Raw genomic sequence first — 25593 nt, forward strand, 5'->3', positions numbered from 1 at the left:
ATTGGACGATTATTTTGTGCCTGGCACCGTGTCTGGTTTGTAGGAAACATCAAAGAGGACAGTGCTGGGAAAATCAGATGCAAGAAAGAATGTGGAAGCGTTTCAAGTACTTTTCCCATGCTAGGTTGAATATTACCTTGCATTGAGTTGTTTACTTAATAAATATGTTTGAGGGCTCATTGTGGTGCGGTGTCGTGTTTTATTTTTTCCTGCGGAGGTTTAGGTAAGCGTGTGGATCACCCGGCGCACAGCCGACAGTTTCAGAGCAGGGACGGAATCGGTAACAGCGGAACCTTTCTTTCCGCCCAGCGGTGCCTCTCCCCGCCGGCAGGAAATGCGTCAAGGACCGCGCCGCGCTGCGCCGCGCCGCCGCAGTCGGGCCTCGGTCGCCCTGGTAACGCGCGTGGGGCCGGTTCCTCAGCATGAACGTACGGGTCGCGCGGGCTGCGTGGGCCTGGGGCCGGGGCGTGAGCTGCCGCCGCGGCGCCTCGAGCTTCCTGCTGCCTCCCCCGGGCGCGGTGGACGTGGAGGAGCTGCTGCGAGATGCGACAGCGGCGGAGGAAGGGCCCCGGGAGGCCTCGGTGCGGCGGTTGCCGGGCCAGTGCTCGGTGCTGCTCTTCCCCGGCCAGGGCAGCCAGGTGGTGGGCATGGGCCGCGGTCTGCTCCGCTACCCGCGCGTCCGCGAGCTCTACGCCGCCGCCCACCGCGTGCTGGGCTACGACTTGCTGGAGCTGAGCCTGCATGGGCCGCAGGAGGCCCTGGACCGCACCGTGCACTGCCAGCCCGCCGTTTTCGTGGCTTCGCTGGCCGCCGTCGAGAAACTGCATCACCTGCAGCCCGCGGTGAGGCCCGAGGCCCGGTGGCAGGCCGGGGAGAATGGGCTCTGCCCGAGCTCTCACAGCTAGGTCGCGGTCCAGCCGAGGCTCCAGCCTGCCAGGCCGGCGTGCTCCAAGGTCTGATCTGTTCGGCAGATCGTTACTGAGTTCCCACCGTGCCCGGCACTGTTGTAGGCCCAGGGGATACAGCCTACAACAAACAAAACAAGGATCCCTGCGCCTGGGGCGCTTGCATGTTAGGGCAAGGAGATAGATAATAGAGAATAAATATGCTATGTAAATTACGTAGTGTGTTAAAGATAAGTGTTTCAGAAAGAAGAATAGAGCAGGGAAAGGGGCCAGGGAGTGGAGGGCCGGGTTGCGATTTTAAATGATCCTTAATCATTTAATTAATTACTAAATGATTTTAGAAGGATTAAGCTTCACCCGTAAAGGAAGGGTCATTGAGAAGGTGATATCTGAAAGTATCAGTTCACTTGAAGTTGTGAAATGATTGCTATTAATATTTATCATCACAACAGTAAATGTTAAGCTCGTACTTTACCCCCATTTCATCCTCACAACAGCCTTGTGAGGTAAGTACTGTTACTTAGTGGGTAAGGAAAGAAGACTCAGAGATATTAGAGGAATTAGTTTAAGTGGTCATGTCGAGTCATGATAATAACATTCATCCAGTGCCTGTCCTGGGCCAGGTCTGTGCTGAGCGATGTAGGGGTGTTATCTCCATGTAATTCTCTCAGCAGCCCTGTGAGGTCGGTCCTGCTGCTCTCCCCATTTCACAGATGAGATAACTGAGGCGCAGGCGTTAGGGAACTCTCCCAGGCTAAAAATCAAATCCAGAGGTGACTCTAAAGGTCATGCTCTTAACTTCTGTACTTAGCGTCCTCTGTCTCCATCAGCCTGAGGGGCAGCACCAGGGCAGAAGCAAGAGAATCCAGAGCCCTGGGTTGGCATCACAGCTCAACCAAGGAGTCCGCCAGTAGGCTTTAACTTGCCTTGCCAGTTAAAGTTCCTCATCAGTAAAGGGCTGGATCAGTGATAGTCAAGGCCACTTCTGTGTGTTGTCTTCTAGCTGGAGCACCAGGCCAGCAGAACCTGGCTCACTGAACTGCTGAACCCCTGTCAGCTTGAAAGTGCAGAGCCCCGGACTGAACTCGCCTGAGAACTTGGCCTCATGTTCTTCTGCATGTGTCGCTGCAGGTTATTGAGAACTGTGTTGCTGCTGCTGGATTCAGTGTGGGAGAATTTGCAGCCCTAGTGTTTGCTGGAGCCATGGAATTTTGTGAAGGTACATAGGAAGAGGTTTGGTTTTTTTTTTTTTAATATTTATTTATTTGGCTACATCGAGTCTTAGTTGTGGCATGGGGGATCTTTCATTGCGGAGCGTGGGCTCCAGAGCGCATGGGCTTAGTTGCCCTGTGGCATGTGGGATCTTAGTTCTGTGACCAGGGATCGAACGCACGTCCCTGCATTGGAAGGCGGATTCTTAACCATTAGAACACCAGGGAAGTCCCAAGGTTCGGTTTTATGCATGGGGTATTGTCTTGCTGGGCTTACTGAGGACAAGGGGCACTACCAAAAGTAATTCTGGACCTACTCAGGGGTAATAGAGAAGGGAGCCATGGGTGGGGGTGACAATGGGACCTGAGGACCAGACTTCACCTTGATTCCCTTTTAAGCTTGAAGGGTTCATCAGGGAATTTCTTTCTTCTTGTAGTCTTGTGAAATCTTCTTGCTTTAGTGTCTCCCTCTACTTATGTGCATTCTTAGTCCACTCGTGTACGTCCAGTGCCTGTCGTGTGGTAGATCATCAATAGATTCTCATTAAGTGAAAAAGAATAAATCAGTGTTTGATCGTGAGCCATATCAGTTCCACTTCTTAAGATTTTTGTGTATAAACATGTAAACATTTTTGCTTATAGTTAAATACAAAGGACTTGAATAGACATTTCTCCAGAGAAGATATACGAAGGACCAATAAGCACATGAAAAGATGTGCAACATCACCAATCATTAGGGAAATGCAAATCAAAACCGCAGTGGGGCACCACTTCATACCCACTGGGGTGGCTTTAATTTAAAATCCAAAAGAGGAAAATAATAAGTGTTGACAAGGATGTAGGAACCTCACACATTGTTGGTGAAATGTAAAGTGGTGCAGCCATTGTGGAAAACAATTTGGTGGTTCCTCCAGTTAAGCATAGAATTACCATGTGACCCAGTAGCTCTACTCAGGTCTATATGAAATGAAAACATATGTCCACACAGAAAAACTTGTACACAGATGTTTATAACAGCATTAGTCATCATAGCCAAAAGGTGGGAATGATCCAAATGTCCATGATCAGATGAATGGATAAACAAATTGTAGTCGATCCATCCAGTGGAATATTATTCAGCCATAAAAAGAAATGAAATACTTACGTTGCAGTGTGGATGAACATCAAAAACATGCTACGTGAAAGAAGCCAGACACAAAAATCACGTATTTTTATGTGAAATGTCCAGAATACATAAATCCAGAGAGACAACAGATGAGAGGTTACTGGGCATGGAGGGAAGGAGAAATGAGGTGTTTTCTGGGCTGATGGAAAGTTTTGAAACTAGAGCTGGTGGTTGTACAACATGAACAAAACAAATACCACTGAATTATACACTTGAAACTGGTTATATTTTATGTGAAATTCACCTCATTGTTTTTTAAAAAAGCATTATAGGAAGGAAGCATTATCAAGGAAGTGGAAAAAATTTTTCATATTTCCACATCCTAATAAAACTGTTTTATACAAATACAGTTTTATGTGTATGTAATTTGCAGGATTATTGACATTCTGTGTTTTTTCACTTGACAATTTGCATAGTTATCTAATGCCTGCCTGGGAGGGTTTCCACGTTCCTGTGGGTTCTCTCCTGCCTGTTAACACAGGCTTTTAATGTATTTGCTCCACAGTTCTGCTTGTGTAAGGGCTAAAAGTCCAGTACAGACATAATACGGTGCCGGGTGAACGAAAGTGTGTTAGAGAGAAAGGGTGCAGGGTTTGTTCCTCAGACTTTGTTGTCCCATCAAACCCTGGATTGGTCCCTTACCCGCTCCTTGGTCTGGCCCAGGACCAGGATGATAGCTGTCCAGTAATTGCAGTCCATTCTTTTTTGTTTTGTTTTTAAATTTTATTGAAGTATAGTTGATTTACAATGTTGTGCTAATTTCTGCTGTACAGAAAAGTGATTCAGTTATACATATATGCTTTTTCATATTCTTTTCCATTATGGTTTATCACAGGATATTGGATGTATATCCCTGTGCTCTACAGTAGGACCTTGTTGTTTATCCTGTATATAATAGTTTGCATGTGCTAATCCCCAACTCCCAATCCTTCCCCCCGCCATGTTCCCTCCCCCTTGGCAGCCACAAGTCTGTTCTCTATATCTCAGTCTGTTTCTGTTTCGTAGATATGTTCGTTTGTGTCGTATTTTAGATTCCACATATAAGTGATACATGGTGTTTGTCTTTCTAACTTCACTTAGTATGATAATCTCTAGGTCCAGCCATGTTGCTGCAAGTGGCATTATTCCATTCTTTTTTAGACTAATATTCCATCATATATATGTACCACGTCTTCTTTATCCATCTGTCAGTGGACACTGAGGTTGTGCCAGGGACAGCACCCTGCCTTTTGATGATGGTGGTACCATATATGTATGGTTTCAGATACGTAGAACTGCGGCTTGTAGACTGGTGATGGATACCAATATCAGTGTCTCCAGCACACAGTGTGGAATTTGTGCTTTGCTTTTTGGGTCTGGGCTTCTCTTCTCCATTACGTGCCTTGATTTTTCCAAATGCACTTCTCTCTGGGTAGGTTTGTATGCAGTGAAAATCCGAGCTGAGGCCATGCAGGAAGCCTCGGAAGCTGTCCCCAGTGGGATGTTGTCTGTCGTCGGCCAGCCTCAGTCCAAGTTCACCTTTGCCTGTCTGGAGGCCCAGGAGCACTGCAGGACTTTGGGCATAGAGAACCCCGTGTGCGAGGTGTCCAGCTACCTCTTTCCCGACTGCAGGGTGATCTCAGGACACCTGGAGGTGGGTGTTCACGGGAGCAACCTTCCTAGACCCCCGTCCAGTCCAGAAGGTTGGAATTATTCCACACCTGGGAGCGCACAGAGCGTAACAGGTGCTCTGCCCAGCCCTGGTCCTTGGGAGGCATCTGGGGGCCAGGGGTGTGTGTGGTGGAGCGAGCACTGCAGGGAGAGGCAGGAGGCTGGGGTACTGTCTCCGCTCCACCACGTACAGACCTTGGGCAAATTTCCAGCCCACGTGGAAAGTAAAGGGGCTGGGCCAGATGATCTCCAGGGCCTTCCTGTGATACGTTCTGGGCTTCTTACAGCCTATGGTCCAGTTGCTTCTTTGGAGAGAGAAGCTGTTTCCTGCTGGGTTACTCTGCCCTGCTCTACTTTTTCTTAGGTGTCTGTTTTTGCAGCCTTTCCTTCTGTCCATCCTTCCACTCACTGCTGCCCCAGACATCCTTTCTCGGGCAGCTCCTGTGTGGCAAGCACTGAGGACACACGGACGGATCAGCCGGGGTTCCTGCTGTCAAAGGAAGGCTGGCTGTGAATGGATGACTCCAGGTTTCAGGGCACAGTAAGGGTCAGGCTGACTACCAGGGTGCCAGGAGGCGGTGCCTGGAGGATGAGGTTGCCAAGAGCAGGGGCATCCCAGGCAGACAGGAGCGCCTGACGGAAGGGGCAGTTCTGTACCGTGTGCCTGGCTGGGGAGTGTTGAGTGCAGACCGGATGGGTGCTTCCCCGTCTTGTCTCCTCCGGTCCTCCGTCTGGTCCTGTGCTCTGTGGACGGGAGCTCTACACCGGGAAGGTGAGGCAGAGGGCCAAGGGCTTAGTGGTGGTGGAGGCAGGGTGAGAGCTCCCGTCCACGTCCCTCTGAGGTCCAAGTTTCCTCCACTTGACCATGCTGGTTCATCTCCCTGTTAAGGCCTTGCCAGTATGCCGGTGTCCTTACGTATCTCCTCTGAATCAGTGAGAGCCTCTGGGGCAGTTCTGAGATGACGGGAAGACCAGCTACGGTGGCCCCAAGCGAATCATGGAGCTGGTTGCTTATTCCCATTAATAGCCTTGGAAGGAAGCCCATAAGTGGGCCAGGAGGGGCCCCCCAGTCAAGGCAGGAGTCTCCCAGGCTCCCAGACAGGTGGGCATCCAGTGCAGGTGGCGATTCCTGGGATTCCCAGGTTTGGCCTTTGGTGCTGTTGGAAGTGCTACAGCAAACAGCTTAGGTGCGGGCAGAGTCCCCTGAGCAGGTGAGTCCCTTTCCCAACAGTGGATGTGAAAAAACTCCTTGCCCTTTGCTAGACCCATGCCTGGCCTGAGAGCCAGCCAGAGGAGCCTCTGGACCCCGAGGCTGTGTCCTTGACTCCTGTGGCCCTGACCTGGGACTTGAGTTGGATGAATCCAGAGGCTTCCCATGGAAAGCACTTAGAGACCGTGGCGGTGGTGCAGAAGTGCCCCCGAGCAGCTGTCTCCGTAGATGCCGGTGATCAGAAGTGTCCAGGCGTGGTGGGAAGGGCTTGGGCTGTGAAGTCCAAGAGTCTCCTGTTCAGAGAGGCGCTGGGGGCGTATCCCTCAGTGAGGTGGGGATGGATGGAGCGTGGAATTGGGTGTGAAGCACCAGGTCAGTCAGGTCAGGCTAGACTCTGCTGCAGTGACAGCCCAGACCCCTCCGTGCTTCCCAGACGCATGGTTCACACTCCATGACAGTTCGCTGTGCTGGGCTCTGCTCCACTTGGATTTCGCCCCAAGGCTCAGGCGGCTGAGCAGCCTCGGGGTGGGGGGGGGGTGGTGTGGAACAGATGGACTGACTCACGGCAGAGGGAAGTGACACGTGATGAGCCTCGGGCTGAACTGGCCGTGCCTGGGCAGCAGGCTAAGCTCCTGCAGGGCGGGGCCCACAGAGAGGGACGAACGAGCACCATCCAACCAGAAATAGTCATCCCTCCCCTTTCGGGGCACAAATAGCTTCCCCGCTGTATTTTTTTTTTTTTTTGGCCGTGCCGCACAGCTTGCAGGATCTCAGTTCCTCAATCAGGGATTGAACCTGGGCCACAGTAGTGAAAGCCTGGAATCCTAACCACTAGGCCACCAGGGAACTCCAGACCCTGCTGTATTTTTTCCGGTGGACATGGATGGGCTTGGTAACAAGTTAATAATCGCTGCCCCTCTCTAGGGTTTGTATACCGAGCATAGTTCTTCATAGCCCTGTGACGTAACTGTTGTTATCGCCATTTTACAGGTGAGGAAACTAAGGCACTGACAGGTAAAGTGCCCAAGGTCACGCAGCTGCCACGACTTACCTTGAGTCGTCAGGAGCAGCTGGCCCAGCTTCTGAGCAGGCCGTGGATGGTGTCAGGTTGGAGGGACGTGGCAGATGGTTTAGTGCATAGGAAGGCCTTTGGTGGATCCCAGTGAAGGGCTGTCAGGGTGGTAGGCCTTGGGCTGTGTCCCGAGGGCACAGGGTCTCTTAAGAATATATACTGTTCTAAAGATGTTTGCAAGTGGTTCTAAGTTGGGGCCTGTTAGTCCCAGAGGCCCCTTTTAATCAAGCTCTTGTCTTCTCTAGAGGAGCCCAGATGAGGGGTTTCAGACCTTGGATTGTGAAGTGAGGCTGGAATCCTGTGAATTTTCATCTTGAAGGTTATGGAGTAACAAGAAAACAGGCTTAAAAAAATTATGAAGAGTAGCAGAATTCTAATTGAAAACTGACACTTACTAGATACTGCTTTTTCATTCATCGGATACCTCCTATTTGATCACTTCCCAGCAATCTTATATAGAAGTAGGTAAAATTGTGCTCATTTTATGGATGGACTAAAAGAAGTTCAGAGAGGCTGCCTGGGGCCACCGGGCTGGTGAGGGCTTCTGGGACACGACTCGGCAGCTGTGCAGGATGAAGTAACCGGTGCTGGTGTGTAGAGATAAGCAGGTCCTATACGTAGGACTGTGACATCAGCCAGTGGTGACTGCCTCTCTGTTTCTTCCCCTAAGATTTGCTTGGTTTAAACGTCCCTTCTTTTGCTTCCAGGCTCTGCAGTTTCTCCAGAAGAATTCCTCCAAGTATCACTTCAGACGCACCAAGATGTTGCCGGTTAGCGGTGGGTTCCACACCAGCCTCATGGAGCCAGCTTTGGAGCCCCTGGCACAAGTTTTAAAGGCAATTGATGTCAGGAAGCCTCTGGTGTCCGTCCACTCAAACGTTAACGGCAGTAGATACATGCATCCAGAACACATCCGGAAACTGCTGGTCCGGCAGGTGGTCTCCCCGGTGAAGTGGGAGCAGACGATGCACGCCGTATACGAGAGGAAGAAAGGCACCGAGTTCCCCAAAACTTTTGAAGTAGGACCTGGGAAGCAGCTGGGAACCATCCTGAAGAGCTGTAACCTGCAGGCCTGGAGGTCCTACAGTCACGTGGAGGTGCAGGAGGCTGACGAGGACCTGCACTAGAACCTGTAGGGGCCTCCCGAGGACCTTGGCGTGGAGGGCGCGTGGCTGAGGAGGCCGAAGGGGCTCCAGTGGGCCGAGCCCAGCCAGGCCGCCGCCTGCAGGTGATCGGGAGGGATTGTTTGCAGAGTGCTTTGAGCGCCACATAAAAAGCACTGAAAACGAGTATTTCTTTACATGACACAGTCCATTTCTCCCCGCTTGAAACACGTTCGAGTGCCGGGGAGAGATGCAGCCATGACGGTTCTGTGAAGACTGGTGAGTTCCTGCCCTGCCTCTTGAGCAGGCCCCTCCGCCTCTCGGGGGCTCAGGGGCTCCTCTGTACAAGGGGCGGGAACGACCTGGCTGGCAGGTGTGTTCTGAGGACTGGGAAGGCCTGGCCTGCTGCCATGTGGGTGCCGTGGGCAGGTGGCATGGCCACAAGGCTGACCAGTGGCAGACGGGCTCCTCTGCTGCCCCAGCATCCTCGGGCCACACACGGCCAGAGCCTTAGCTCCTTTGTCACTGAGGTTGAAGGGCTTTAGGACCCAGTGGGCCTTGGCAGCCATTCCGTCCACCCCTTCACTCAACAGTTGGGAGACCCAGGGCCCCATCTGTTTACTTACCGCACAGAAAGTACTGAGTGCCTGCTGTATGCCAGGGAGTGAGTGGCCTCTGCCTTGGTAGGGAAGAGGGTCCTTTAGCAAGGCGGGAGTGGTGCGGGGAGGGCGGCTGAGGGCCCTGTTTCCTCCCCCACCCCCAGTCAGCCCTTTAGACTGCAGTCGTGGAGTGTCTGCTGTGTGCCTGGGGCCTGGTTCGGCTCAGGCCCACCCGCAGAGCTTGTCCTCAGCTGCTCCACACCAGGAGCAGGGCGCAGACTCTCTGCTCCTAATAGCAATATTAAATACGAGTCATTCTAAACTTCTTGGGTGATTTTTTTCATTATTCAGCAATAGTAGGAAAACCATATTGGGAATGAAATCCCTGAGCTTGTTTTTTTTTAATTTATTTTTATTTTTGGCTGCATTGGGTCTTCGTTGCCGCACGTGGGCTTTCTCTAGTTGCGGCGAGCAGGGGCTACTCTTCATTGCGGTGCGGTGGCTTCTCTTGTGGAGTGCGGGCTCTAGGCATGCGGGCTTCAGTAGTTGCGGCTCACGGGCTCAGTAGTTGTGGCTTGTGGGCTCTAGAGCGCAGGCTCAGTAGCTGTGGCACACGGGCTTCGTTGCTCCGCGGCACGTGGGATCTTCCCGGACCAGCGCTTGAACCCACGTCCCCTGCATTGGCAGGCAGACTCTTAACCACTGCGCCGCCAGGGAAGCCCTTTTTTATGTTTTTTTGATGTGGACCATTTTTAAAGTCTTTATTGCTTCTGTTTTGCTTTGGTTTTTTGGCCTCGAGGCACGTGGGATCTTAGCTCCCGGACCAGGGATTGAACCTGCACCCCGTGCATTGGAAGGGGAAGTCTTAACCACTGGACCACCAGGGAAGCCCCTGAATTTGTCTTTAAATGTTGCTGTTGTGTGGGCACATGTCAAACCCTGGGTAGGGTTTCTCTTTTTTAATTGAAGTCTAGTTGATTTACAGTGTTGTATCAGTTTCTGGTGTACAGCAAGTGATTCAAACTCAAACCCCAAACTCCTAAGGGTTTCTCATTTTTAGTTCTGTGTTTCTCAACTGGGGCCCTGTTGGCCTTTGAGCAGAACTGGTCTTCATTGTATGGGACTGTCCCGCGCTTGTGGGCAGCTGTCCTGGCCCCTAGCCATTACATGCCAGTAGCATTTCCGGGCATTGTGACCCCAAACATGCCCACACGTTCCCACAGCCCTTCCACGCTGAGAACCACTGCATATGTTGCCACAGAACCCAATTTTCAGCAGGGCCTGGGTTTGCGTGCTCTTTGGAGCACAATGAAGAAAGAACTATTATATATCTTCAAACTTTGTTTCAGAAAATTTCAAACCTTCACAGAGAACTTTGTTATTGTTTTTAAACAATGCTGAGGCTGTTGGAATCCCCTTTGCTGAGAGCTCTGAGAAAGCAAGCTCCCTGCACGGCCCAGGCTGTGGGTGTCTGGCTGGTCTGCGGGCAGCTCTGGGTACAGCCCCACGCAAGGGAGCCGGAGGAGCGGTGGAGGGCGGGTCTGCAGGCCTTACTGCTCCCCTGGACATAGCTCTTTGCCTCAAGGGCTGCCCAGTAGGAGGGAACTCAGGGACGCAGGTGGGCAGGGCTGCATCTCTACTTCAGGAGCCCTGGAGGGTTGGGTGGGCAGGCCCTTGCCCTGCCCCTGCTGACCCTGAATCTGGACAAGTGACAGAGGCGGGGGATTGTGAAGGGAGCTTTGGGAGGAGTCCTAGGGTGAGGGCCTGGGGGCCATGGTGGACCCTACATCCTGTTCCTTGGCAGGACCTTGGACAGTTCCTGTGCCCTTGGGGACGATACCAGTGCTGTCCTCGGTCCGCAGGATCTAGCCCACCCCGAGTTGGGACTCGCACCTGCCACCACATCTCTGGTTCCATGTCCGTGGAGAACCTTGGCCTGCTTCTCCTTCCAGCCACTTGACTCCCCAGGTCTACCTGGAACTGGGCACCGCTCCCCTCCCGTGGTCTGTGTGTCCACTTTGCGTGCGGCAGTGCCCCGGGGCCTGCCACAGAACTGCTGCAGGAGGTCGGGGGGCATTGTGTGGAAATTCCCTAGGAATCATGAGGCCAGTGGGTGACCCCTGCCCTCTGCCTGAGAGGGACAGGCCTCTGGCTCTTCCCTTTAGGGACTGGAGAGTGCTTTCTGGTACTGCTGTTGACTCAGACTGAAGCCACTCTCAGCTCCTAAGGGCTGAGCATCTTTCCGCTACTGTGGAAACTGCCATGTGGAGCAGCCGGAGCGGGTTTGACTGGATCCCAATCTGATTGGGGTGGGAGGACCCTGGTGTGACGGAAGCCTGGGTCCCCTTGGTCAAGTCCCCTACCTCTGGGCCTCAGTTTCCCCCTAGTCGGGTGGGCTTGTCTGGAGCAGATGAGAGTGAAGTGCTGGCCCAAACGGCCGGAACCGCATCTGCTCAGGAGGTCGAGCACCGCGTGGGAACTAAAGTTGTAGCAAACTAGCAAGGCCCCAGGGTTGTGTGAACTGGGAGACACAGTGGGTCAGACGCTGCCCCGAGCTGGCCAGTCTGCCTCCATGCCCAGGCCTGTCTCCCAGCCCAGGGCCTTTGTACTGCAGCTCGGATCCCCCAGCCCCTCCTCAGCGAGGACTTTTCTCACCCACCGCAGGCCCCGTCATTTTCTCTGTCCTTTGGGGCCCTCAGAACACATCCGACAATACTCTCGGCTGCTTTATGTGCATTTTTTCCTTCCCTAAAATGGGTGTGAGATCTGAGGCAGGCACCCATGCTGTCTTCACATCCCCAGAACCTGCCCCAGAGCTGATGTAGTACAGTGGGGGCTCCTGATACCCATGGGTGGGAAGAATGTTGCAAACCCCAGGACAGGATGACCCTGGGGAATGTATCCCCAGACTCCTGCAGGGAGAGGCCACTGCCCAGCCAGCATCAGCTGCCACCTGGGGGCCCCATGTAGTGTTTCCAGTCTGTCTCTTCCCTGAGGAGCCCCACACTCCTGGAGAAGCCACAGGCAACCCTGGCTGCAATCACGTGGGTACATGGTTGGGTGGGCAGTTTGTCCCGAGAGCTCAGGATGGAGCAAGCTGGGTGGTCAGGGAGGACTTCCTGGAAGAGGTGCCTCTGGCTTTAGCCTTGCCACATCCTTGGCCACTCTGATTCTACAGTGGGTGCCCGGGCCTTGGAGTTGGTACATCCACACAGGGTGAGGCCTGGGATCACTTCCAGGTCTATAAGCTTGGTGGGGATGGGGTACTTGTCTGGGATAGAAAGGGACCTTTCCAGATGAAACAGCCTGCCACAGATGGGGCATCCGAGCAATTGCCTGGGAACTGGGAGATTCTGGGCTCACCCTGTGAGGTTCTGAGGGCCTGGCATAGTGACACCTTACACAGGAAAGGGAGTGAAGTCAGGCCTTAAAGCTGCGAAGGGCCGGACGTTGGGGAGCTGTGGCATAAGGCCTGGAAGCCGCGTGGTCCCTTCAGTCATGAGGATTGGAAGGTGCTGGGGGACTGGGCAGGATGCATCTCCTGCGGGGTCTGGAGTGGGCCAGGGTCTGACCAGCCTGGCTGGAAGGTGGAGACGCAGCTGCATCTGCTGGATCAGCTCCGGGGCTGAGTGGAGGGCAGGGAAGGCTCCCCAGCCCTGGGCTCAGGAGGGGGCAGGAAGACGAGGCTGCAGGAGGTGCTGGGTTGGGGGAGTGGAATGTGGGTGGGGGAGCTGGAAGAAGGTGGCTCACCCCAGCCCGCGGTTGGCATGAGGTAGGGGACTGGGGGTGGGGAGAGGCAAAATGGCCTGGCAGGATCTAGAAACAGCACTGGGTCCAGGTCTGGGGTGGGCCGAGCCCGCAGGGTGGGAGGCCTGGCATCCTGCCCCTGGTGCCCCCTGCCCAGCCCCCTCTCCGCACCATACCGCTGCGAGAATCCCCACAGACTGCACTGCTCCAGGAGGAAGCGCTGGCTAAGCAGATGGGGGGAGAGCAGGCAGCCCAGTTACAGGAGGCACTGACAGCCTAGAGGAAATAATCCCTAATGGCAGACTTCAGGCACTAAGGCATGACAAGGAGGGATGAACCAGCTTGTGTTGGGCCAGACACGCCAGCATCTGCAGGTGCAGGAAGGAGCCAGGAGGCTGTGTGGTACACGTGGGTGCACAGGTGGCCAGGAGCACGCCCTGCCCTCCCCCAACCCGCAGGCAAAATGCAGCCCACACTGCAGACCCCCGGAGAGGACCAGAGGCTGTCTGGAAACCAACATTTTATTGAGCTCTCCTCACCCCACAGAAATCTATTCCAGCAGATTCTTTTTGCCACGGGCATCACAGATACGGGGGTGTGGCCAGCACTCCCCCCGCTGCGCACTATTTGACCGACCCCAGAGAGGGAGGCTCCTCCTCAGGACAGGCCCCCGCAGAGCAGGCTGGGGCCAGGAGAGCAGGTCATTAACCAGTAATGACCCCAGAGGTAAAATAAATTCATTTCTCTTACAAAAACAAGGGAAAAACTAGTATGAACCTCAGTGTCCCAGCACTCGGAGTTTAAATATAAAAAAGGGGCAACAGAAAACAGTTAAAAGCCAGCCAAACCGACAAGGCCACCTCCAGGGTGGTGGCGGAGCGGGCGGGGGGCCAGCCCCACCCCACGCGGGCCAGCAGCGGGTCAGTGGAGGCGGCGCCCCCAGCTGAGCGTCACCACCAGCAGCAGGGACAGCGCCAGCTCGGGCCACGGGCTGGGGGACACCTGCGGGATGAAGGTGGGGACGAGTGAGGACCTCCAGCAGGGACAAGGCAGGCGAGGGCGGGGCGGGGGAGCGCTCCGCTCAGAACTGGGCGGGGGGGGGGGGGGCGGTCTGGGGCGAGGTGACCAGAAAGCCGAGGGGCACAGGAGGGGTAGGAGAGGCCAGTGGCCCTGAGGACACGGCAGGAGCGGAGGCCAGCCCACCAGGGGCTGCCTGTCTGCCGGGAACTGGTGTGGGGGCCGTTCTGCTGTGCTGGCGGGGAGGGAAGGGGAGCAGTCAGGGAAGCTGCTCAGGACAAGGAGCCGCTGTGAGCCACCAGTCAGCCGCATGGAGGCGATTCCTGGCAGAGGGAGAAGCACGGCTCAGGTGTGGAAGCAGGCAAGGATTCGTGCATCTGGTCCACAAGCCAGAGTCTCAAACCCAGAGGCCTTTGGGACCAGGCAGCGGTAGAAACGGGGCAAGCAGGCAGGACCGGGTAGTAGGGAGTGGTGCGGACTGTGGCATCCAGAGAGGGTATGCCCCGTGGAGCAGCTGCACCACTGGCAGGAATGTAAGTCAAGGTCATGGAATCGAGGCTTACCCTGTCCCTGAGGGTCAGGAAGCTCCAGAGGCTTCTGTTCTCCCTGAGGTTAGTGAAAGCCACCATAAAACTTCTAAGAATGTCCCTCAGTCCTATGTGGCTGTAGGGAAAAACAAGCTGTAAGACAAAGGGGGGCAGGGCCATTACGCAGGAACAGGGGCAGAGACGGCCTTGACTGGAGGTGACAACTGTCACCCTATCCCCCTTCCCTGGGCGCCTCCACCAATGAGAGGCCTCTCTCCATGGGCTGTTGGTGGTCCCGTAGTCATCCTGCTAGGGGTCTGGACTTGCGTCCCGGAGCCGGACCCAGGGCAACGCCCCGCTGCCCACCGGCCCAGAGGCAGGTCCAGGGGAGGAGGAGCCGTGTTCTGAGAGGCCCGGGCTCCTCAGATTAAGGCTGCCTCCCCGGAGACCAAGGGACCGTGTCAGCTTGCATCCCGGTCTTTTGTGGTAGGGTCTCTCCGTCCCCACCTGGGCAATTTTGTGAGGTTCCGAGAACCTGCAAGGAAGCCGGCAATTCCCGGAAGCCGAGTCCTCACGCGAGAGCCCGTGCCATGCAGAAGGCTCCGCCCACACGGCTGGGCACAGAGCTGCGTCTTGGCTCACTCAGCAATTCCTGTCATTTTAAGTCAAGGCTCTGCTGGGAAGGGGCTACCTCGGCTCGATGAGGGGAGGACAGAAAGGCGCCGGGGTCTGTGGCCCAGGCCAGCTCCAGGAGCTGGGGATCCAGCCAGCGGGGGAAGGGGGAGCTGCGGGCTTCAGGGCTGCCCAGGAGCGGAGCCACCGGGGGCCAGCCCTGGTCTGTGGGGGTCCTGGGCCGGGCAGGGGCTCGTCACCTGTACACGGTCATCCGGATGGGCTCGACGAACTGGGGTAGCAGCAGCCTCAGCTCCATCTCGTCAGCAATGGAGGCCAGCTGCATGGCCAAGTAATGGGGGCCGTCACTGCAGGGAGGCCACAGGGAGCTAGCTGTTGCGCTGGTTCGTCGCGACAGGTTCGTCGCGAGGTTCGGGGGCAGGGAACCTTCACACACCCCTCCTCTGGCTCCCACTTTGCTTCAGAAGAAGCCCGTGGGGTCCCCTCCCCTGGAGTGCAAGTCCTAGACCCCGGGGAGAGGGCTGCCCAGGAGAAGCCTGTGCCCACCGCCCCCCCTTGTGGGAGTGCAGGGAGACACTGAGAGCCTGTGACAGCAGTCAGCTTCCCTTTCCCCTCCCAGGATGACTGAGTGCCCCAGAGAACCCTGGGAGGGACCCTGGCACATGTCCCCTGGACCCCAATCCTGAGATTACCTCTGATAGTACCACCCCTTCTCAGAAAGGGGGGGCTACCTGGCCCCTGTCTAGGCCCCCCATTCTCACTGAATGAGTCTCTGATGGAAACGGGGCCGTGCACACGCCCACCGGGCACCTGGGCCAGCTTCAGCTCTGCTCTCAGCGGGCTGCCCACATTCCATCCCGGTGACTTGGCTGGGAATTCCCAGGACCCTGAGCCCCTCCCAGCCTAGCCTTGGCCATCTGCCCAGTCTGGGGTAGGGGTTTGCTAGGGAGGGCTGGCCGGCAATCAGGTAGTGGGTTGGGTTCAAGTCAGGACAACACTGCCCCGGGCTCCATCTACAGATGCAGCGTGGAAGGGCAGGTGGCAGATTTTCAGGTCCCTCCAGCCCTGAAGTCCCGACCAGTCCCAAACCCCAAGTCCAGGACCTAACGGCTAAGCGATTCCTGAGGCCTAAAGCAGGGGGAAGCATCCAGAACCCTGGTGCTGATGCTGGGACAATCTCTTCCTGGCTGCCCTGACAACTGGGTCAGGTCTGCATCTGCAGTGGCCTCCTTCTGACTTTCTAAAACTGAATCCATCTCTTAAGAGGCCTTGAGGTGACTGTGGTCCTGAGGGCCAGGAGGCACCCTGTCTTAAGGCCACAAGCTTGAGTCATTTTGATGGCCAGTGCCATCCTGGGACTATGAATATGCTGGGTGCTCTGAGGGGGCCCCTCTGTGAGCTGCTGTCAGAGCACAGCTGCCTCACCCAGGGCACCTGCCTGCGTGACCACGCCCAGGGAATTTCCACTCTGCAGCCCTGTCTGGAGAACCCAGAAGGCTCTGCTAACCACCCGGCCACGGTCACTGACCAGCAATGGGGATGGGCAGGGCCCAGAGGCAATTGGGACCTACCTGTAGGGGGAGACAGGGTGGAACTCCAAGATATTGGTCATGCCGGGTAGCCCCTCACCTTGGTCATCCAGGAAGCCAGGGCCATGGTTTTGCAGGAAGGTGTACAAAAAGAGGTTCCTAGAGAGGGGTCTTGCTTGATACATTTCTTCTCTGGAGAAAAAAGAAGTAGACTGGATGCTTTGGGGTGTCGCTCACTAGTCACCTTACCTCTACCCTAGCTTCCCCGGCGTGAATCCTGCTGTGTATGCTTGCTGTGTGCCTCTGGGCAAGTCACTGTGCCTCTCTGTTCTGTCATACACCCCTCAGGGATTTGGAGAAGACTCATAAGCGCCCTTGCCTTTTTCTCTTTTTTTTTTTTTTTTTTTTTGTGAAAAGAGAATCAGGGAATTCCCTGGCGGTCCAGTGGTTAGGACTTGGTCGGGGAACTAAGATCCGGAAAGCCGTGGGGCACGGCCAAAAAAGAAAAGAGCAAATCAGACTACAAACGTATGTTTCTAATACGGGCCCCCAAGAGGCCTGTAGTCAAACTAAAAAACCCAAGTGTCTGGTGTCACAGTGGCCTAAGGCTGGGCTCCAGCAGGAGAGCCAATTCGTTGGGTTCTGCCAGCTTCCAATTGCTACGCCCCTCGAGCAGAAAAAGCAAATGCAAGCTACACGAGGAAAAGTCACCCACAATCCCAACTCCCAGAGGGATATTGCCAGTTTCTAAACACATTCGCAGCACACACATTTTCAAAAATGGGATCACTCCTGGGGCAGGGAGCGGGGGGGAACGAATTGGGAGATTGGGATTGACATATATACACTACTGTGTATAAAGTAGATAACTAATGAGAACCTAAAAAAAAAAAGGGATCACTCCTTACATAGTATTTTATAACCTCCTTTCTTCGCTTGATGTCTCACCTCTCCACTCCCCTGGCTCCTTGCTAATAGAACTAGTTTTTGGGGTGGCCCTGATCTGTGTTCATCTAAGGCAGTCTGACACTCCTGTTCTCACTTTCCCGGCACGCCTTGCAGCTAGTGGTGGGCATGTCACCCAATTCTGGTCAATGAGGTCTCAGAAGTCTGACATGGGGGCTGAAAGGGAGCAGACACAGCCTGGGCAGCCGTGTTTACATGTTCACATCATCGCTTGTGATAGCCGGTGAGGCCTGTGACCGTGTTCACCAGAATTTACCCCACACTGTATCAAACAGCCTTCAGTCCGGAATATAGTGAATGAAGAACCAAAGGGCCCGAGTTCAAATCCCAGCTCTTCCACTCAGCAGCTGTGTGATGTCACAGTTTTCTCATCTGTAAGGTACCCCCCCCCACACTGGGCTGTTGGGGAATGAAGGAATCTCCTTTAAGTACTTTGAGCAGAGCCTGGAACACGGGGGGAACAGGCACTGTTATGACCTCTGTACTTCAGTCCATCATTCTTATAATAATAAATTGTAGGGAATTCCCTGGCAGTCCAGTGGTTAGGACTCCCCGCTTCCACTGCAGGGGGCATGGGTTCGATCCCTGGTCAGGGAACTAAGATCCCACGTGCCGCGGGGCACGGCCAAAAAAAATTAATTGTATTAATAACTAATTGGCTTACACCCAAGTCTCCTGCTCCCCAGGCCAGAGTGGACCAGCGTTCATCCCTGAAGTGGACTGCAGGCAGGACGTGCACGGGCACAGAGACACGGAGCTAAACAAGCACGTGTGCGCGTACCGCGTGCTTTCAACATTAAAGGGTGACGGCTGGAAATGCAAAGAAAGACAGGGCAGGGGCTCGTGGGCACACAGGTTAAGGTTCCTGGGTCCTCCAGGTGTCTCGGGGCAAGTCTAGACAAGTTATTCTCCACAGTGCATCCAAACTGCATGCAGAGATGGACATGATGTCATCAAGGGCGCAGACAGGTATCTGGGGGGTCTGGGGCCTTTGAGAAAGAAAACCACATAAGGACAGCATTGTTCCAGAGAGAATAAATGCCCAGAATCTGTATCAAAGAGAGATGGCTGTTTCAGTTTCCTGAGAGGGAGACAGTTTTACATCTGTTCAGATGCAAGCTCAGTGTGAAAGGCAGGTCCGCAGGAGCTGGGGCTGGAGAGATCAGACGTGTAAACACAGCCACAAAGGCCACAAAAGAGCCCCGGCCTGACATATGCCACCCGCACCTGTCAGGACAGCCCCTTCCCCTGTGGGCTGAAAGGAGCTGTCAGGTCAGATCTGGTGGGTGGAGGGAGGGTGGCCCCCGGCAGGGCTGGGGGAAGGGCGCTGCCACCTGCTGAGGGCACCTGCAGGCAAAGTATTAAGAGGGCCTGACCTAGCGACGCCCCCAAACCAGCAGGGAGGGTCACGGGGACTTTCCTAAGACCCCACACCCAGCAGAGGTACCGCTCCGGGTGCCTAAATCTTCATACGTTTGTTCTAGAGACTCTGCTGGGGATCGGTGAGAAGCCATGAGGCGAATCGAGATCCACCGGCCATCCTTGAGGAAAAGGTAGACGACAAAACTAGGATGGTTTGAAGCCACTTCTGTAGCCAGGGGTGACTTTCATCCCTTCCCCTTTTGATTAGGGGAGGCTGAACCAAGGTCACAAATCCTACTCCCAGGCCCCGGACCCCCGCGGGGTTGGGGCGGTGCATGGACACCACTTTGGGGCGGGGTGGGCTCAACTAAGTTAGGTTTACCTTAAGAAAACTGTAAATGAGTCTTAACAAGCTAGATCAACATACAAAAAACAGCATTCCTACAAGGCAACTAGAAAATATTATAGACAATAAATACATCTACAGAAATATAAGGGTTTTGATCAGGAATGAATTTAAGAAAGGATGCTTAAAATCTTTATGGACAAAAATTTTAAATTCCATTAACGGACTTAAAAGACCCAGATAGGGCTTCCCTGGTGGCGCAGTGGTTGAGAGTCCGCCTGCCGATGCAGGGGACACGGGTTCGTGCCCCGGTCTGGGAAGATCCCACATGCCGTGGAGCGTCTGGGCCCGTGAGCCATGGCCGCTGAGCCTGCGCTTCCGGAGCCTGTGCTCCGCAACGGGAGAGGCCACAACAGTGAGAGGCCCGCATACCGCAAAAAAAAAAAAAAAGACCCAGATAAATGGAGACAGGTTTTAACACTGCACAGGTTGTAAGCCCTGTGAACTTGACCTTGTGTTAGGCTGGCATTTCAGGAATTGGGACCAGGAGCTCTTGCTGCCTTCAGGCCCCAGGCCCCAGGCCCCAGGGTGTCTATGCAAATGGCTATTTTCCAGGGAAAGTTACCCCATCAGGGAGATGACGTCATTTGCATCAGTCTCCCTGATCCCTCACCCCTCCCCCCCTCCCCAGCCCCCTGAGCACGGGGCTCTTCTCTTCCCAGGGATGGCTTATGGTCCCGTGGACACCCCTTCCCAAGGGGTCACAAGGGGACTTCACTGGGCACATGGCCTGAACCTCACCTTGACCCACCTTCTCAATATCCCTCGTCCCCAGTAGACGCCTAGAATCCCGGGCACCTTGTGTACCAAATGGGATGAGGGGCCCTACCAGGCAGGTGCCTGACCAGGGACAGTGGCTACCGGCAGCTTGGCCAGGCTGGGGGTGAGGCCTGTGCTGTGTCTGACCAGCTCCACGGATGGCTGAGCAACGGAGTGGTGCCTCCCCAACCAGACTGAACTGTTTGGGGGCAGGACCCACGTCTGCACCTTCATGTGGGTCCCCAGACCCCTCCGGACCTCTCTTGGGCTGGCCTGGGAAGAGAACAAAGACACCAGACTCTCTTCTCCCCTTGCTCATCATCTGAGCCCTGCACGGATGCTCCAGGACAGGTGGGGGGATCTTGGGTTAACGTCCTAACCCACCCACTCGCCTGCAGTGAGATCTTGGGCCAGACCCTCAATTTCCTTATCTGTTAAATGGGGATAATGGTCCCAAGATAATAGGGTTCCCCTTCCAGGCAAGAAGAAGCACTAATTGTCATATAATTCTGGCTCATGTCTGGGTATCTACTATTGTCAGGCAGTGATTTAAGCCCTCCCTGTACATGGATTAACTCTAAAATGCTCCCCACTTAATCCCGTATCTAAGTCAGAGAAGTGAAGATTGAATCCAAGTCCTCTGCCCTCTTGCTTCTAGCCAATGCAAAGGTTCTGGCTGGTATCAATGGAGGAGAATCAGCAGTCAGGCCTAGGCTGTCCTTGGGCCTCTAGATCTGAGCGAGAGAACAGTGTGGCCAGAGGGCTGGGGGCAGGGTCCCTACGGCAGCCTGCCAGCTCTGGTCCCTCCCAGCTACCGCATCACCCCAGTGGAGGCCCAGGGCCGGTCCCTCCTGTCTGGCCCTGCTCCTGCTGGGGTCTCCAATCTGATCTCCACTCAGCAGCCTCAAATCTGACCCTGCCACCCCCTCTTAGCTCCCCAGTCCCCTCGGGAGACATGCTACACCATTACCAGGGCCCTCTTCTCCCCCTGGTCGCCTTAGCCCTGCCACCCCAATCCTGGACCTGGTTCCCACCACACTACAGAGCACGTACCCAGACGTGCCAAGCCTCTAGTCTTTGCCTGGGCAGTGCCACTGGCCATCCTCAGTCTCCTTTTGACATCCCTGTTGGTCCCTGCTGGGTGTCCTTGGGTAAGTCAACCTCTGTGCCAAGCTTACTCACTCCTCAATGAAGACACTAGCAATAGCCATTTCACGGGGGACAAACAGAAGCTGGGACTTCCCTGGAGGTCCAGTGGTTAGGACTCCCGAGCTTCCACTGCAGGGGGCCCGGGTTCGATCCCTGGTGGGGGAACTAAGATACCGCAAGCCACATGGTGTGGCCAAAAAAAAAAAAAAAAAAAAACACGTAAAAAGAAGCTGCCCTTACTGTTAATCTCTGCTTCCTGGCACACAACACAGAGAGCAGATAAATGCTTGTCGAATGACTAAACAAAGCCAAGTACTGAGGTCACTGCAGCTGCAGATCCAGGAGCCTGGACTGGTTTCAAGCATCTATTTTTTTCCAGCATATTTGCAAATGAGTAGTTTAAAACCCTTCTTTGGTGAAAGGAAGGCACACCCACCCAGGCTGCAGCCCACACATACCCTCCTGCACACTCAGTGGAAACCCATCTTCCTCCAGAGCTCCAGATGCAAACTGCTGTCCCCACAGCCATGAGGACACCTGCAGGGCTTGGAAGGGAGGGCAGGCTCTGGACCAGCCAGCCTGCAGTGTCACTGGCTGTGTCTCTTCCACACACACACTGAGATGGGAACAGCTGCCCCCTCTTTGGAGGGGGGACCCTCAGTTGCCCGAAGCCCAGCCTTCCGCCTGTCCCTGCAGGCCTTGCAGCAAAGCAGGAACAGGTGATGACCCCTCTGGGACCACATCAGAGCCATCTGGTAAATGCAGTCCTGGGTGCCAGGCCAGTGGCTGCTGGGTGGATCCAGCTGGAAAGCCCTGGTCCCCAGTCTTTTCCTTTGGGGCTTCCCGCCCCCTCCATGAGCAGGGCAATGCCCTGGCTTACAGAGCACCCAATGCTCAAAGCATCAAGTGGAAAAGCCCTGACCTCAGCAAGACAGACCCAGCTTCCAGTCCCAGCTCTGCCACGGCTGTGTGACCAGAACCAGAGAGGGCTCTCCAGCACAGAAGCGGCACAGCCTCCAGGACTGTTCAGAGGAATGAAAGATACCACTGTTGCCCATTTTCTGCCACCTAGCAGGGGCTCCACAGCTGGTTAAGAAATCAACAGACCCAGAAGGGAATGGGAAACAGCTAGCCCCTACTTCTCTGGGGGCCAGTTTGACAGTCTCTACCAAAGTCACAAATGCACACAACCCTTTAATTTCTGGAAATGTGTCCTCCAGTGAGGCCGGCCTGTACCTGGCAGGATCTTGCTGGGCCAAGGTCCTGAAGGCGCATGCACACAGCAGGGGGCACGGCTTAACGGTGCTGCCACAGGGGTAAGAAGAAAAGACAGACACCTCCACCTGCGTGAGCGCATCTCCTGAAGGAGAAAGGCGACTAGTAAGGAGGGGGAGGGGCCTCTCTGGGACAAAGGTAGGAAGCAGACTGAATTTTTACTATAAATGTTTTCCTCTTCCTGAACATATGCTGGTATCACTGATTCAGAAAATAAAGCAAAAGCAACTGTTTCAAGTTCATAGCTTTAATTTGCGGTCTCAGATACTGATGTTTGTCTTAAAGGTCTGTTTCAGGAATCAGGCATCCAACCCCTCCCAGCCCCACTCCCCGCCCCTGCACCACCGCTCCCTCCCCACCTGGCAGGAGAGGTCCAGACTTAAGAACCTGCAGATGTCCCAAGCAGCTGGTCTGATGTGGGTGGGGCTCACTTCCCTTAAGTGAAGGAGAAATACCTGGGGGACAAGGAGAGAGGAAAGAAAGGAGGGAGAGGAAAGGAAGGAGAGGGAAAGGTTATTTCAAGCAAAAGGTTGGAAATTCACCTGTGGGGTGGGCAGGAGTTAGAAAGCTGCAGCTTGGAAGGGACCCCCCTCAAGTCCTACTGCCGCAGCAGCACCGGAGCCCTCCTTCCACCTTGAACCCCAGCACAGGTGCTGGCCTGAGCCACCTGGGACCAGGCGCAAACACTGCCAGCCACCGAGCAAGAGGCTGGGGTGGCCTCAGGCAAAGGCTGCCCACTCTGGGCCCGGTGCTTCTCGCTCAGTAACCCCACACCCTTTTTATTTGCATCTAGAGTCCAGCCTCCGTCAGGACTCAGGGTTGGAACCGGGAAGGGCTTGTCACACGCATACGTGGGAGGAGCTACATTAAATCTGGCCTCAAGCCCAGGACACACCCTTGGCCGCAGTTTAAGGTCACAGTTTGGCTGGAGTTGCTCAGGGCTGACTGGGCTCCAGGTCCCCAGCGCCTGGCCCGATGAGCTCCGGAATGTCAGCGGGAAGAACGAGGCAAGACCAGCGCCCTCTTCTCCTCCCCACCTGGGCAGGTTGGCCCCGCACAAATGGAAGGAGCTGGGGCCTCTGGGTAGCGTGGAAAGAAGTCACGATTAGCTGTGAGTGACAAGAGCAAGCTAAGGACCTGCTGTTTATGCAGATGTTGATTTCTCACTGCTTACACAGTATTTATGAATGGAAACGCTGTAGCAAAGGGGCCCTGGGCTGGGCGCACACCTGGGTTCTGCTCCAGCTTGGCTGTGCTACTCTGGACAAATTCCTTAGCCCCTCTGGACCCCTAATTCTTCACTTGTAAAACAAGCATTGGGGACAGATTCTTTTCTGTCCTTTCCTGCTCAAATATCCATTAAAAAAACAAACAAACTGTAGAGAAAGTGTAAAAGATTAATAATTCTCTTGACAACTAATTTTGAAATGGTTTTCAACCAGTTTGCTGAGGTCTGAAAGTTTCTGTCCCGCCCCAAATTCCTCAGTTGAAAACCTAATGCCCAGTAATGGGAAAAGGAGGTGGGGCCGCTGGGAGGCAAACAGATCATGAGGGCTCTGCTAGTGGGTTTCGTCTCTTCTAAACGAGGCCCAGCAGAGCTCCCTTCCCCATCCTCCACTGAGGATACAGGAAGTCTGGGGCACCCTGACCTTGGACTTCCAGAATCCAGAACTGTGAGAAATAAATGTCTGTGGCTTATGAACCGTCCAGCTTGTGGTATTTTGTAAGAATACACACTTCAATGAATTGAACAGAGAAAAGGCAGGGGAAACATGGTGAGGAGACCCTGGCAGGCCAGGTCGGAGGGGATCCCAGTCAACCAAGTCCTGTTGACACCCCTGTGCTTCTCCATCACCATTAGAAAGGAAAGGTGCCAAGATACCGCCTGGGTCTGCAGTTTAAGGAGCATGTATTTCAAACAGTAAATGCCGAAGAGGGTGTGGAGAAAAGGGAACCCTCCTACACTGTTTTTGGGAATGTAAACTGATGCAGTCACTATGGAAAACAGTGTGGAGTTTCCTTAAAAAACTAAAAATAGAGCTTCCATAGAATCCAGCAATCCCAATCCTAGGCATGTATCTACAAAAGGTGAAAACTCAAATTCAAAAAGATGCATGCACCCTCAATGTTCATAGCAGTGTTATTCACAATTGCCAAGACATGGAAACAACCCAAGTGCCCATCAACACATGATTGGTTTTAAGACGTGGTGTGTGTGTGTGTACACAATGAAATATTACTCAGCCATAAAAAAGAATGAAGTATTGCCATTTGCAGCAATATGCAATATGTATGGACCTAGAGATTATCACACTCAAACAGAGAAAGACAAATATTACATGATATCAGTTATACGTGGAATCTAAAACAGCACAAATGAATTTATTTACAAAACAGACTCAGACACAGAAAACTTATGGTTACAAAAGGGGAAGGGGGGGATAAATTAGGAGTATCAGATTAACAGATCCACACTATCATATACTATTTTTTTTTTTGGCCGCGCCAGGCGGCATGCGGGATATCTTAGTTCCCCAACCAGGGATCGAACCCGCTACCCCGCGGAGTCTTCAACACTGGACCACCAGGGAAGTCCCCACACCATCGTATATAAAATAAACAAGGATTTACTGTATAGCACAGAAACTACATTCAGTGTCTTGTGATAATCTATAATGGAAAAAAAATTTTTTAAATATATATTGTTTCTGAATCACTTTGCTGTACACCTGGAACTAACACAATACTGTAAATCAACTATACTTCAATTAAAGTACCTAAGAAGAATTTAAGTGAAGGACTACGCCCTGCTTTCTTCAGGTCTGGGTCTCCCTCCAGCGCTGTGGCGTCTCAACCACTCACGAGATCCTGTCACGGAGCGCTCCAGTCAGCAGCCCTGGGGGCTCCCATTTCCCCCCTGGGACAGATCTCAGCTCCCCACTCCCACCTTTTCACACCCTCAACCCCACCTTTACACCCTCCTTCTGCCTTCCCCAGGTTGGCATCAGGGACCTGCTTCTTCCTCCAGGCCCAGCCCAGAACCCACCTCGTTCCAGGACAGAATTATCTGTTCCGTACCCAGCATCCTGCGTAAACAGACCTGGATTAGGCACTTAGCCCATGACGGGTCTCATTAAATGTTTACCTGTCTATCTGCCCTGGCTCAGAGCAGGAACCCTGTGAGCGGGGACAGCCCAGTGGGAACCAGACAGTACAATGTCCAATAGAATGAGGGAACTGGGCTCACAGGACAGTCGGCTCCTGGCTGGGGCACCCTGGACCGGACAGCCTCACCTTTTGAGAGGAGG

At 54.1% G+C, this 25593-nt stretch overlaps 2 protein-coding genes across 2 annotated transcripts; one reads left to right on the plus strand and one right to left on the minus strand.

Annotated features, from left to right (window-relative positions):
* The first annotated feature begins 404 nt into the window (after nucleotides 1-404).
* On the plus strand, nucleotides 405-10899 carry MCAT (malonyl-CoA-acyl carrier protein transacylase). The gene is made up of 4 exons (XM_079937089.1): nucleotides 405-842; nucleotides 2037-2124; nucleotides 4697-4914; nucleotides 7921-10899. Exons 1-4 carry the CDS (start codon nucleotides 423-425, stop codon nucleotides 8338-8340), a joined length of 1146 nt encoding a protein of 381 aa, XP_079793215.1. The 5' UTR covers nucleotides 405-422; the 3' UTR covers nucleotides 8341-10899.
* A 2559-nt stretch (nucleotides 10900-13458) lies between these two features.
* BIK (BCL2 interacting killer) lies at nucleotides 13459-18554 on the minus strand. Its single transcript, XM_079935941.1, has 5 exons — nucleotides 17999-18554; nucleotides 16411-16560; nucleotides 15079-15186; nucleotides 14243-14342; nucleotides 13459-13664 (listed from the first exon to the last, which is right to left on the minus strand). The coding sequence occupies exons 1-5, from the start codon at nucleotides 18040-18042 to the stop codon at nucleotides 13584-13586; spliced, it is 483 nt and encodes a 160-aa protein (XP_079792067.1). The 5' UTR covers nucleotides 18043-18554; the 3' UTR covers nucleotides 13459-13583.
* Nucleotides 18555-25593: the final 7039 nt, after the last annotated feature.

The sequence above is a fragment of the Stenella coeruleoalba genome, assembly GCF_951394435.1.
Source record: "Stenella coeruleoalba genome assembly, chromosome: 11".
Lineage (NCBI taxonomy): Eukaryota > Metazoa > Chordata > Mammalia > Artiodactyla > Delphinidae > Stenella > Stenella coeruleoalba.